This window comes from Cornus florida, unplaced genomic scaffold (genome assembly GCF_030987335.1).
Source record: "Cornus florida cultivar Cherokee Brave unplaced genomic scaffold, ASM3098733v1 CherokeeBrave_3.0.0_Hap2_Chr11, whole genome shotgun sequence".
Lineage (NCBI taxonomy): Eukaryota > Viridiplantae > Streptophyta > Magnoliopsida > Cornales > Cornaceae > Cornus > Cornus florida.
This window is the reverse complement of record NW_026775581.1, coordinates 130,241,025-130,254,805: the sequence shown is the minus strand read 5'-3', so window position 1 is coordinate 130,254,805 and position 13,781 is coordinate 130,241,025. Positions and strand designations below refer to the sequence as shown.

Below are 13,781 nucleotides of genomic sequence, written 5' to 3'. Positions count from 1 at the left end.
AGCATAAAATGCCCCTTAAGCTCATTTTGTCAAAGCTGGTCCAATTCTACTAAGTTACATCATTTATGTATCTCTACATCTTATTGATACTAAATAGCAAAATTAATTATTTTAAATAATTATTCAATTTTAAATATAACCAATAACCCTTTTTAAAATTTGCATTTCTTATATTCTGTTTTAACCATACTAATTTTTAATTATTTTTTTATTCTAACATATTTCTCCACATTTTTAATTTTTAATTATTTTTTTATTCGTAACTCTTGAAACACTGATTATAAGAAAACATCGTAAAAAGAAGCTTCATGAAAAACCATGATATAAGGAAGCTGTCCATACTATAATTATTAGTTACACACGCATACCCAACTTAATCAGTACCATGACCAGTTCCTAAACAAGCACTATATCAGTGCTGCATAACCCAGTGTGATAATATTATTCCTTCAACAGCATGAAATCATCATACAAAAAACACAACATAGATTGCCATAATTTTTCTCAAAGGTGCGCATACAGAAAGCCATTTAAACATGTGCTCTACGTAACTCAGCAGATACGTACAATGCAAGTTGAAAAACATGATAAACAACTAGAACGATACCCGGACACCAAGCAGCCCCATAAACTGAGAGATGAACTCAGGGTGACCTGGCCAAGCTGCTCCAGTCACCAGATTCCCATCCGTGAAGCAACGACTTATTGGTTCAGGTTCTATCCACGTTGCCCCAGATAAAATCACATTGAGTTTCACAGCAGGGTAGGCAGTACATTTCTTACCCTATAACATAATTCAAAAAATAAAAATTAGAACCATGGTAACAGCACACTGGCTACGCAACGGACCAGCACTGACATCATGTTAGTACAACATTAAGATTTCACATCACCATTGCTATAGCACTTTTTATGTTTGCGACTCCAACCATATTTTAAAAAGTAGATATCCACCATATTTATGTTATTCAAAGGAAGAGAGTAGATTTTGCTTCAGCCGAAATGCATGGCCTCCTACACATGAATGTAGATAACGTGAACATGAAATGGTAGAATTCTACCACAAAATGGGGTCCAAAATCATTGATTTTAATGCAAAATATCATAGCCAAATGATTTTAAGAACATTACTTATAAAATTCCTTCAAACATTTCTGTAAAAAAAATAAAAATGAAAGAAAGAAAGAGAGGAGGAGGAGGAGGAGGAGGAGGAGGAGGAGGGGGGGTGGGGGGTGGAAGGGGATCAAAAAGTAACATAATATAATGCATACGAGGAGGAGTAAAACAACAAAATAGGTGTTTATTTTTAAGTATATTATCTTCCATGAATACAAAAAGTAGTGGAACAGATTGGCCATTGAGTTTTTCATCTACATACTCTCCTTGCAAGAGTCCTTAGAGAACTCACCAACTTTGGTCAAGGCCAAGTCCTCACTAAAATTATATAAAATGCACATATACAGAAGTCCCAGTTACATTGGACTTCCAACGTAGCAAGTAAACTCGTAGGAGTGTCTCAAAATTCATCAAAAAGACAACTGACTGCCACTTCATATTATATTCAGTCAAACGTCATTATCAAGTCCCGAATGAAGCATAGGTGTATATGTAGTCGTTATCAAAATAGATATATGTACCCTGCAATAAGAGAATATACCAAAATAAAATTTCATGCACTAACAACAGGATATTAATAATTTACCTTGATAACACCAGCAGCAGACAAAATCTGTTGTCCATGGCAGATGGATGCTACAGGCTTTTGGGCATCCATGAATTCCTTCACCAATTGAATGACTTTTCCATCCAGTGCCAGGTATTCAGGAGCTCGGCCCCCGGGTATCACAAGAGCATCATAGCTTGAAGCATCTAAGCCTTCAAAATTTGCTGTAAGGGTGAAGTCATGGCCTGGTTTCTCAGTGTAAGTCTGGTCACCTTCAAAATCATGGACAGCTGTTGCGCACTTATCGCCTGCCCCCTTCTTGGGGCAAACAGCATCAACATGGCATTCAAGAGCTTGAAGGGACTGAAAAGGAACCATTACCTCATAGTCTTCCATGTAATCCTACACAAACACAAAAGCAGCAATGGTGCCTCATAACGTTGAGCAAAAATTGCAAACCAAGCTTGCCATTGAATATGAGTGGAATGAATGACAAACTTCTCAAATTAGATTGAGAAGTAGCTTGTAGCATACCAAGTTTCTATACTATTAGGTTTTAAAATTTCCTATATAATTAACTTCTTTTTTTTTTTTTTTTGGAGCAACTAAGGTGTCCATAACCTACTTGAGCAGAGAGAGATCCCTACATATACAAATAATCACCAACAAGCCCCATTCAATTTGATAAGTCGGGCAAGAGTTGAATCTGAGAGGTTGAGCAAGAGTTTGGAAGCCATATATATAAGAGCAGCCAAATTAGCAGATTCTCTGCCCATGTATGGACATCAAAACACAATTTCCTTTTCTGGTGTTCTTGTATCAAGAAAAAGAAATAGAGTTGCAAGATAATAAGTGGGGGTATACCCTCACTGCAGAGTAAAATGGACTAACTCCATTTCCAGTTATAAAAAAACACATTTGCCTCTTCTTTATCTAACAATTGTTATAAGCCTGTCCACTTTGGCTCCTTGGCCAAGAGAGATGGACTACAGCCAAATTGTCCCAATTGTCCAATCTATAACTAAAGGGGGATTCTGAAATTTTTTCAGAATCCTCATTTACAAAACTATTTATCCCAACCCAAGTAGCTTTTTGATTTTGATAAAATCTCCCGGCTTGAAGTAATGAAAACATTGTAAAAGTGGCAGTATATCTTATACTACAGTAGCAGTAAACAGAATAATCTGATAAGAAATATTGGACTCTTTAAATAAGAAATATTGATATATTTTCTTGCACTACCAACAATTAATTATAATGCCTTCTTCTATGGGTAAGTACTATCTAGAAGTTTTAAGACAACATATTTATCACTTCATAGAAAGAAATGCATCATTAGACATTAGAGGATAGAAAAGGCAAACTTTGTTTGAAGAAATAAAATTTTTTTAAATGGATTTTGAATTTATTTATTTATTTTTACTAATTTAGAAAAATTTAACATTCTGAAGTCAAAATTTTCAGGATTTTAGTTGTTACTAGTAAGCTTTCCTGACTTAAACAATTGAATACCAAATGAACTTTTTGGTAATACCTTTGGGGAAAAAAATTGAAAAAAAAAATATAACTGGTAATAAACATGAGAAAGTATAAACTTTTAGGGACTCATTTTGAATTTCAACTAAGAAATAATATCAAACCTAAATCAGAACTACAAAAGTATTTATATAATCAAATTTACTCACATATTGTTTGTTCATATGAATTCTATACTACCATATCTATGAGTTATGTTTAAACTCTCTGAGAAACATAGAGGAAAGAGACACAAAATTCAGATGTTTCACTTTCAACTTAGATAGAAATAATATCAAACCTAAATCAGAACTGCAAAAGTATTTAAATAACCAAATTTACTCACATATTGTTTGTTCATATGAATTCTATACTACCATATCTATGAGTTATGATTTAACTCTCTGAGAAATATAGAGGAAAGAGACACAAAATTCAGATGTTTCACTTTCACCTTATTGTTCCTTAAGACTACACTTTCTTCATTGAAACCAACCAAGAAGAGTATAACTTACCCCACAGATAAATAGAATCCGTTTATCTGAACCAGTTATTTTGCCTCCTAGTGCTTTTATAAAAAGCCGAATAAACTCAGGATGTCCTTCGTACGTAGCCCCAGTTATGAGATTTCCATCAACAGTGCATGCTGCCATGGTTTCTGCTTCTACCCAATGCGCACCTGCAGCAATGAGCACAGGCTTCAAAGTTGGGTATGCCGTGCACTTCCTACCTTTAACTGAATCTGCAGCTGCCAGGATCAGTTGTCCATGGCAAATTGAGGCGATTGGCTTTCCAGATTTGGAAAATTTGTTCACCAATTCTAAAACAGAAATGTCCATGGCAAGATATTCTGGAGCTCGTCCTCCGGGTATTACTAACCCATCATATTTGCTAGCTTCAATCTCATCAAATGTTGCATTGAGTGTGAAGTTGTGACCCCGCGATTCAGAATAGGTCTGTAACCATTAAAAAATGAGAAAACATAATGAGCAAGTACTACAACATACTTCTGTGCTAAAATCTAGTCTACTTGGATAGCTGTAGCTTTCAACTCCATATGGTTTCTCTTCAAAATTTGTTAACACTCTTCTCCTAATCCGGTATTCGGACAGCAAACCTGATGGCTATGACAAAACATTAGGAAATAGAAGAATAACTAGCATTGGTATCATCTGTGATACCCGCATAGCTAATGCAAAATGGTAAGCCATCTAGACCATCATTCACTTCAAATTATGAAAATATATGTGAGTTTATCTAACCTTGAAGGACCAGAACTTCAAATTCTAACAGAAGCTAAATTAAAAACCTGGTACATTTATTTTTATGACAAGCCCATGTTCATAACGATATAAAATTTTCTAATTGAGAGTTGAAATAAACAAATAACTAAAATCAACTGAAATCGAAGTCTGATCAGTGTTTAGGTCCAAAAATTCAATTGCAAAAGTAGAAGAGACTCAAGAAAGTAAATCAATTCAAACCAATATTCTAAATTTAAGTTGTAGGATTTATCATGATAAGGGTTTTAAAATTTATTTCATTTCATTAGTCAAAAAGACCTTCAAACAAGAAAATGATAAGAAACAATATATAATCCTCAACATAGATGTAATCGGAATTGCAGAATATGAGTATGCATACTTTTAACTAAATTTCAAAGTGATTTTACCTAAGCCAACTTACATCCACATAAATAAACACACACATATGTTTGTATGTATATATAATTATATATAAAGATAGATGTAGATGTAGAGAGAGACTCACCTGATGAGGAGAACCCTGATGAATAGCGGTGCGACAAATGTCTCCGGCTTTCTTTCCAGGGCAAACTGCATCAACAGACACACCGTATGCCTGCAATGCTTGAAACGGAACCATTACCTGCATCCCAATGATAAAACAACATCTTCATAACATCAATATTGATATAGATATAGAGATATATAGAGAGAGGGTTACAGATAGGGATTGGGATTGGAAAATTGCCTCATAGTCTTCCATGAAATCGCCGCAGATTAAGAGGACGCTTCTCTGAGCTTTGGAATGCGCCATTTGATTATTTGCTCTCAAGAGCAAGACAGAGATGAAAGAGTGCGCGACTTTGTGGAGGAGTTTTAGAGAGTGATCCCGATATATGCACACATCATATATATATATATATACATATATATAAATATATTATTATGTATAGCTGTATACATAATAAATTTATTATTAAGCAACATTGTCTTCAGCATATGCTAGCACGTGGCGTGGCAGTCACTTCAACTTATTTATTTATTTATTATTATTTTTGATAAAAAAAAATAAAAAACATATAAATTTTTAATTGAGCAATGATACACCCCGAAAATAATTATTATACACCAAATCATCTAATTGTCGACCCATAGTAGGGTTAACAGCAAAAGAAAACCCTTATAATATAGGTTTTATGTACAAATAGTTCATCTTTTTTCAAAATGTATATTTCAATCCATAAATTTAAAAAAAAAAATGTAAATAAGTCATTGTGATCACTTTTTGATCAAAATTGAGAGAAAGTAAAGTTGAAAACCCTAACTTGCCCCTTTCTCTTCCTATTTCGCTTTTTTAATCAATTGGATTAGTTAAATAGGTCTTCTCCAATTTTTTTTTAGTATTACATAAATTTTTGTACACATGTTTTTTTATTTTTTATTATTATGTAAATAAGAATCACTTTTTGATCAAAATTGAGATAAAGTAAAGTTAAAAACCCTAACTTGCCCATTTCTCTTCCTATTCCGCCTTTTTTAATCAGTTGGGTTAGTTAAACGGGTCTTCTCCAATTTTTTTTAATATTACATAAATTTTTGTACACATGTTTTTTTTTTTATTTTTTTATTAGGCCACCTAACCAATCAGAGTTGAAAGACATGTGTTCTTGTCTAAAATGGTAATTTTACTTTACTTTTTTTTTTAAAATATTATTTCATTTTACTGACAAGAGGATATTATAGTCTTTTTATGTAGACATGGTATTTGTTGACGTACAAGGGGTTTTTTGCACTTAACCTACCCATATTATTAACCTCTTTTTAGTTTGCCCCTTTTTTATTTTTTATTTTATGTAGGGTTAGGGACAACAAAACATTTTCCCCTTTATTGTTAATCTTATTTTTCAAACTATATGGAAGTATCAAATCGAGACCATGAAATTCAGTTTAAACTTTGAACTAATTTTTTTTTTTTTTAATTTTAAATATAAAACATTTCGATTCTCCCAAATATAATGTACTTAAACAAGAATGAATATGAAAATTATTAATCCCCTTACAATAAACTTGTTAGTTTTAAAAAATGATGAGATTTGAAACGAACAAATAAAGGGGTTAGTGATTCTTAATTTTATTTTTATGACAAGCTAATTTATATATTGTAATGAAACTACTATTTCCTTTCTTTTATCTTCCATATCATTTTCTTTTACAACTACCATTTCCTACTTACTAAGAAATTAACATAATTTTCAATAATGCTGGTATTTAGGAATCGAGTAGTTTAATTATAATTAGCATTACAAATTTCCCACTTGTATATATTCACAATCTCATTACACAAATTCATATAAAGGACATACACAGTTTATATACTTGTAATCTTGAATACAAACATTTTCAAATCTTTTTATCAATGACAGAGTATTTGTGCTTAAGATACTATGCCATGCTATAAATTGTCCAAGAAATCATCAGCATGTATGCATTTCGCCGTGGCTTCGACTATAGGTGGTGGTGGTGTGGTGGTGGGAAGTTTTGTGAATCGCCATCCCTCACACCTGCAACCAAATAAAATTGATGAATCTACGCAAATTAGTTTTTCTTCATAAAAAATTAAAAAGAATAGGAAAACAAGAAACGAACCTCAGTTATGCAACCCCACTCTACCATCTGTTTGTCTTTTTGGGCCAAAACGTATTCGCTCCACTCTTGATTTTGGTATTCATATGAGTTCTGTTATCCATGAATGAGAAATAAAAAATTTTAAATAAAAAGAAATAACTATGTATTTCAGCTATTTGCACATGCTAACCTCTGCAAAAAAAATCTCAATACCTTCAAGTTCAAGAGAGTAAAGGAAAAAAAAATGATATCCCAAAAAATGAAACTAAAATTTACATATCCTCTCACATTTTACTGCTTCATCATATTTAGTCAGATATTTTGTACCGAACAATGATTTATACCAAACACTCACCGGTAACTCGTAGATGATGATGATGATCCCGCTGCATCACTAACACTCAGTGAAGCGAATTGGCTCTGTAAAACCTCTATAGAATCAGTCATGGCACGCGCATTCTTCCAATCGGCACTAGAATCTGCCGGCCATTTCATTGGAACCACTAAGCCCCTGTAATAATAATAATAATAATAAAAAAAAAAAACAAAAAACAAAAATCAAGTCATTTGTGTCATGATAACTAACATCACAACTGGCAAGCTGCTGCAACATATTTAAAATTCAAAATGTATCAGAAATAAATTAAAAGTACAGCATACCCTTCGACGCTTTTGTGTATGCATAGATTCATAGTAGCCTCTGAAAGATCCCCAAATATGATGTCAAGACGCTTTGCTAGTTCGGGTATCTTGGACAATGGCACAACATCCCAAACCATTAAAACCTGGATGAAGTTTGAATTTTCCCTGAGAATGCTTACTGTCCAAATGAGATTTTGCTGCCCATTGACATTGTACTTCTCCAACAGTTGAGAAGAAACCCCATTCATGTCACTGAGAATTTTATCCTCTTGAGGCCGACGCCAACCACTTGAAAGCTTTGTCAAAAGAGACAGCACTTCCTTACTGGTCTTTAGGTCCCTAATTTTTGCCATGGTCCTCAAGAAATCATTACTAAAGCAAACCTACAACAAAAAAGAAAGGTTCTTAGAAAAATAAAAATAAAAATAAATTTGAACCACTCAAACATTTAAGATCAAATTCTATTACCAAAATGTATGCAACATCAAAAGATACATAGTTAGGACTTAGGAGTATAATAAGTCAACATGAGCTTTGAATCCAACACTGTTTGTGGTGACATAAAAGAATTCTCACAAGAAGAAGATCTACTCGACTTGAATTAGGCGTTAATGAAACTTTTCACTGGATTTTTTTACAAAATTATCAAATATTATCGGACCATCTATTAGGAACATAACAAACAAAGATAACACACCTTCCACCTCGCCTCTCTGAACAGTAGGGAATTCATGTTGAGTAAAGTATCAAGCTGGTTAAGCTCAATTAAGGCAGTGATAATAGCTTGAGCCAAATTCCCATCTTCATTAGCATTAAAAAAACAATCCCGAGCCTTGGCATCCATGACTAGTTTGCTCCAAATAGAGCCCCTGTCAGTTAAGGTTTCTTCATTCCCCAATATCCAGAGGCAATATCTACACAAAGAGCACAAATATCCTGATTAAATTTCAGTGTTGAGATAATTAAATATCACTATGTTCTAACATGGAAATTAATACCTCGCTCGTGTCAGAGACACATTTGTTCTCTGATGATTGGAAAGGAAGCCCACTTCTCCACTCGCATTGGATCTGACTGTAGAGATTATAATCACATCCTCCTCGCTACCCTGAAAGCCATCAATTGAGCGAACATTCACAGAGAAGTCGCTTTCTGCATCTGAATTGTATTTCTTTCCGAGTTTTTCTTGAATTGCTAAAACCTGAGCCTTGTATGGCGATATACAACCAATACTGACCTTCTGTTTTCTAGCAACAGATTCTGTAACACGAAAAAACTAGTCAGAATTTCACAACTTGTTCATCATGATTAGCACAACAAACTAAGCCACCAAAATAGTTTGTGATAGTTAAACTACCTCTATAGAGGTTTGCAACTATCTCAGCTACCACAGCAACCTCCACCATATTTTTCCTGCTATGCCCGCCCAAGTCCTCTTTTGCATCGGTTACATTTATAAAAGAGTAGGATCCATACATCTTTCCTTGGAGGAAATGCCTCTCATAGGTACTTTCTTTTACATTTGGAGCATCCGAAATTTGTTTACCATAGAACTCCTTGTTTGGAAATAAGCTTATTGATGGATGCATCCTATATTGGACATTAAGAAGGTGTGTTTTGTGTCCTAGTAATACTAGCCTCTCGAACAAGCTTCTTCCAAATCCAGCGTCTCCGGAAATCTAATAATGAAAATGTTGGGATGTAAGGAAAAGAATAGATTACTAAAATAGTAATTGATTAATGAACAAAAATAAGATTGAATTAAATTACCTTGCTTTGAACCATTGCAGGAAGTTGGCGCTCATCACCAACAAGTATAGCATGACGAAGACCAGGTAGCTGCAAAGGAATAGTCGATTCACTTTCTTTAAGCTGAGCAGCTTCATCAATAACCAACAATTCAAGTGGTGTCATTCCTTCAGTATGCAATTTAACAGAGCTCGAAACAGTGCAGAATATCAAGTATGCATTTTGCAAGCAAAAATCTCGAATTTTATAATAATCAGAAAAATTTGGAGTAGAGAACGTTTCAGAAAGATATTTGAGTATTTGTAGACACTCTGTCTGATCCAATTGCAATTTCGTAAGGTGTTTAACCCTGTTTCCTACATGTTCACTTCTATTGAGGACTTCTCTTAATCCCTCACTTGCAAAAGCAACGCCATTCAGTAGTTCTCTGATAGATTCAAGCAAACCAAGAGCTTTAACCATTTTCTCTACTACTTCCAACGAAACAAAAGATGTTGGCATATGAGTATACAAATTTTTAATAATAAGAGTCAGCTGATTTCCAATGTAATTAAATTCCTTTTTAACAAACACCTCATATGTCAAAATAGCATCACCCTTATCACTAGCCTCTCCTTTTTCTTTTTCATCACATTTCAACTGATTTTTGCTCCGAGAAAGCGGCTTGTCAATTTCTTCCTTGTTATTGTTTTCCTTTAAGATTTGAGCAACAGCCTTCTTCAAATTTTTCTCTTTCCTCATGAAGTCATCATGATCACAGATGTTGTCCTTTTTCTCTCGACTGCTATGTAACTTTTCATCACCAAACACTCCCTCCACCTTCACCTCCACCTCCTCCTCTTCTTTGTCATCTCCATCATCATCCCTCTCCTTTTCCTTTTCCTTTTCCTTTTCCTTTTCCAAATACAATTGGTACTGCTCTTCAGACTTTTCCAACAGACATATCATAGATACTACATTATTTTTCCATCCAGACAAACAATTTGCAAGAATGGAAACTCGATTATCAAGGAAAACATCAGAAAGTTCATCATGATCATCAATCTTCATTCGCTCCCCATTACCAAATAACACAATATCTCCCAACCCGTAAGTACTGTATTCAAGTGCATCCCGTACCAATCCCATAAGCCGCGCAGTAACTCCTATAACTGCAACATTAGTTGGGGCACATGTCAGTGTCCTGCATTTCATCCTGAACAGAGCAACTAATAACGAAGCAACCGTCTTCGTCTTCCCAGTCCCTGGAGGACCCCAAATTAGCTTGACAGAATTCTGATGATAGCATTCTCTTGTAGCAATGCAACTCACAATAGCATCCTTTTGGGAATCATTCAGCTTAAAAGAGGAAACAGCATCCCTTGCATTTGATATACCAGTACTCATATTTTCTTCAGATTGGCACCGAGTACAATTTGCCCCAAACTGTAAGAATTAAATATGGCATAGCTCAATTATGCATGTTAATATATTTGTTTCAATTAACCTGAATTTAGTATTATAAATAAAATATGAAAACTAGTGCAATTCAAAAGGGTTGTGACATGAAATAGTATTTATTATTCACATGGCAGCATATTCAACAATTAAGCAAAGAAATGAACTTTTGATTCTTACTGTGGAATCAGTTGGCAGCAGCACACTTCTTATGATGTTCATGTTTCTCCCTTCGAGCTCTGAGTTCAGTGCCTTCCATATACGAATGTTCGTCGTCATGTTTGTAAGATAAACAGCAAAAAGAGTCTCTCTCTTCTTATCCTCTTTCATTTCTCGATTAAAGATGATGGGCTTGGATGAAAGGATTGTAAGTTTATCAAAATCCGATGCCCCTTTTTTATGAACTAAAGCAACAAGATAGGGACGTTTAGACGTGTTCAAATCATTAATGCATTTCGGTCTCCCTTCTGTCAAGGCAATGAGATCTCCCGCCTCAGGCTCATACATTCCTTTATCATTCTCAGTATTTCCCACCTCTGGCTCATTGACTCTATCATTTTCAGTATCTCTCTTGAAAAAGATGTCATAATACAAGTCTTTTGGAGGCTCATAATCTTTAGATATATGAACATCCAAAATTTTACAGGTAGGTGCACGAGACACTGATTTTATGTTTGAGAGTAAATCGGCATGTGTTTCCTCAATAAGAGGGAAGATGAATGACTTCATGTAATCACCTGTCGTAGAAAATGTCTTCGGAATTTCCATTACCTGTAAAATTTCATGTTTAGTGTTGTATGGGTGACTACCTTCAATTTCCAACCAATTTATGTCATGTCATATTAGTAAAGAGAGTAAATGAATATACAATTTACCCATATACAAATATACGCACACATCCAATGACCATCATATGTAAAGACGTTGGCATTTCATTTTCATTAATTATAACTTGTAATTGATGATTTATGCATCTATTTAATTTCTCCATCTACATTATTTTAATCATTACCCTTTTCTTATTCTCATACAAATGGGATCGGTCACATAAATTCTCTGTTATCATTCATTTTTATTACCTCTCATATCACCTAATATGTTTTTATTACCTGTCATATCACCTAATATGCTTTTAAAATTTATTTCTAATAATTTCATTCCAGGTTAGTTTTGGTACCTTCTATTGAAAATCAATGATCAAGACAATCATTTTTTTTTCTAGATTTTATTCAACAACAAAAAGCTACAAGAACCATTTTCAATTAAGGAGATATCAGAAGAAACAAATTGTAACCGAATTTTCTGTATTACCTCTTTTGACCATGTATTGATACCTTATCTTGAATGAAATAAACACATATTCATGCTAGATTACTTTAACAAGTGAATATATATACATGTAATAACATAAAATTTAAATTAATGCTTGTGTTATTACTAGCTTAGAATGGTATTAACATTCATGCAGATATATTACCTTTTGAGTTAAAATATGTTCAAGTGCATAAAACAACCCTAAAATATATTTATAATGCATATCACATCATTTATGTGCAAAAAATATTCCTAAAATTTCAATTTGGTACAAATAGATCCATCTGATAAATTTAAACCATAAGTTGATTAAATTACCCCATACTGAAGCATTTTATAAAATATATAAAAATGAATAATTTTGTAAAATAATTGAAAATGACACTATTAGAGGATGTCCCTCACGTGCAAAAAACACAGCTAAAGTTTCAATCTGGTGCAAATAGATCCCTTTGACAAATTTAAACCCTAAGTTTACTAAATTACTCTTACTGAACCATTTTATAATATATATAAAAATAAATAATTTTATAAAATGACCGAAAATAATACAATTGGAGGACGCCGACAATGGAGAAGTAAAGATAAAAATAAAAATAAAAGTATAAAAGAAAAGCAAAGATAAAAATAGAAATAAAAAACGAAAATAAAGTGCAAACTAATTGGGGATATATATTTTTTTTAATAGTGTTGGTATGAAAAAAATAAAATAAAGAAAAGCAGATTTTAGTAGAAAAAAGTCATACTGAAATCTCAAAAAATTCAAATTCTTGTTCTTCAAATTCTCAAAGTTTTTAAAAAAATGTTTAAAAATATATATAGAGAAAAAGTTTTTTTTTTTTTTTTAAAAAAGATAATGTGCACATAATATCCCTATACTATGAGATTAGTAATATATATACTCTATGGGCATTTTCAGAAAAGTAAAAGGGCAAAAGGGATATTACAATACTAATTTATATCGGGTATATTTTGCACAATATTAAAAAATTAGGAGTATTTTTTGCAAACTTTTTAAAATAGGATTAAAAGTGTTTAGCTAAGTATATTTAGGAATATTTTCTACACTTATCCCGTTAAAATATACATAATACACGTGACAACATGTATAGATATTAGATATATAGTGTGTGTGTTCAAACTTCAAACAATGCTATTCAATATTCATAACAAATAAAATTAGAAAATGGAAGAGAAGTGTCATGTAGAAGAAAATAAATTTTGTGGCTCATACCTTATGCTTGTAAAGATCTCTTTTCAGCACATCAGCAATAGACCAAGAGAAAACAATATCTGTCAACCTCGTACCCTTGGGCTCTGTTCTCTTCACGCTCCCCATTTTCCCTAAAACAATTATAAAATGCCAAAACCCACTTTCAGTCTTATATATTTGTAAACCCCAGAACACAAAAACACACACACACAGCATATATATATATAGAGAGAGAGAGATCGCTTACTAGGGAAGCAATCTGAATGAGGAAGAGAACCAACGAGACAAGTAGTAGTACTATTGCACGTCGATTGATACCAAATGTGCTTTCTTGGTACGTTCCAAAGCACAAACGAATATATATATCCCCAACCTCAAA

General features: G+C 33.2%; 2 protein-coding genes across 3 annotated transcripts; both read right to left on the bottom strand.

Moving 5' to 3' along the window:
- Positions 1–294: 294 nt before the first annotated feature.
- On the bottom strand, positions 295–5,322 carry LOC132282468 (protein DJ-1 homolog D). Its single transcript, XM_059784157.1, has 5 exons — positions 5,171–5,322; positions 4,949–5,065; positions 3,694–4,134; positions 1,703–2,065; positions 295–784 (listed from the first exon to the last, which is right to left on the bottom strand). Exons 1-5 carry the CDS (start codon positions 5,234–5,236, stop codon positions 596–598), a joined length of 1,176 nt encoding a protein of 391 aa, XP_059640140.1. The 5' UTR covers positions 5,237–5,322; the 3' UTR covers positions 295–595.
- A 1,350-nt stretch (positions 5,323–6,672) lies between these two features.
- LOC132285322 (uncharacterized) lies at positions 6,673–13,781 on the bottom strand. 2 transcript variants are annotated; one of them, XM_059787491.1, is made up of 11 exons: positions 13,650–13,781; positions 13,424–13,533; positions 11,056–11,646; positions 9,460–10,863; positions 9,047–9,368; positions 8,688–8,949; positions 8,387–8,603; positions 7,708–8,072; positions 7,403–7,558; positions 7,069–7,158; positions 6,673–6,983 (listed from the first exon to the last, which is right to left on the bottom strand). In XM_059787491.1, the coding sequence occupies exons 2-10, from the start codon at positions 13,526–13,528 to the stop codon at positions 7,089–7,091; spliced, it is 3,492 nt and encodes a 1,163-aa protein (XP_059643474.1). In that variant the 5' UTR covers positions 13,529–13,533; positions 13,650–13,781; the 3' UTR covers positions 6,673–6,983; positions 7,069–7,088. The 2 variants fall into 2 exon arrangements, with proteins under 2 accessions (XP_059643474.1, XP_059643473.1); XM_059787490.1 differs by lacking the exon at positions 13,650–13,781 and having other exon boundaries at positions 6,673–7,008; positions 13,424–13,600.

Bases quoted from the DNA above. Each gene is read 5' to 3' on its own strand.
- LOC132285322 (XM_059787491.1), bottom strand. From the start codon at position 13,528: ATGGGGAGCGTGAAGAGAACAGAGCCCAAGGGTACGAGGTTGACAGAT. The intron at 8,073-8,386 runs GTGTGTTATCTT...TTTTTGTTGTAG, and splicing joins TCAGAGAGGCGAGGTGGAAG to GTTTGCTTTAGTAATGATTT. The intron at 7,159-7,402 runs GTGAGTGTTTGG...CATGGATAACAG, and splicing joins TCATCATCTACGAGTTACCG to AACTCATATGAATACCAAAA.
- LOC132282468 (XM_059784157.1), bottom strand. From the start codon at position 5,236: ATGGCGCATTCCAAAGCTCAGAGAAGCGTCCTCTTAATCTGCGGCGAT. The intron at 4,135-4,948 runs GTGAGTCTCTCT...TAATGGTTACAG, and splicing joins ATCAGGGTTCTCCTCATCAG to ACCTATTCTGAATCGCGGGG. The intron at 2,066-3,693 runs GTAAGTTATACT...GTGTTTGTGTAG, and splicing joins GGATTCTATTTATCTGTGGG to GATTACATGGAAGACTATGA.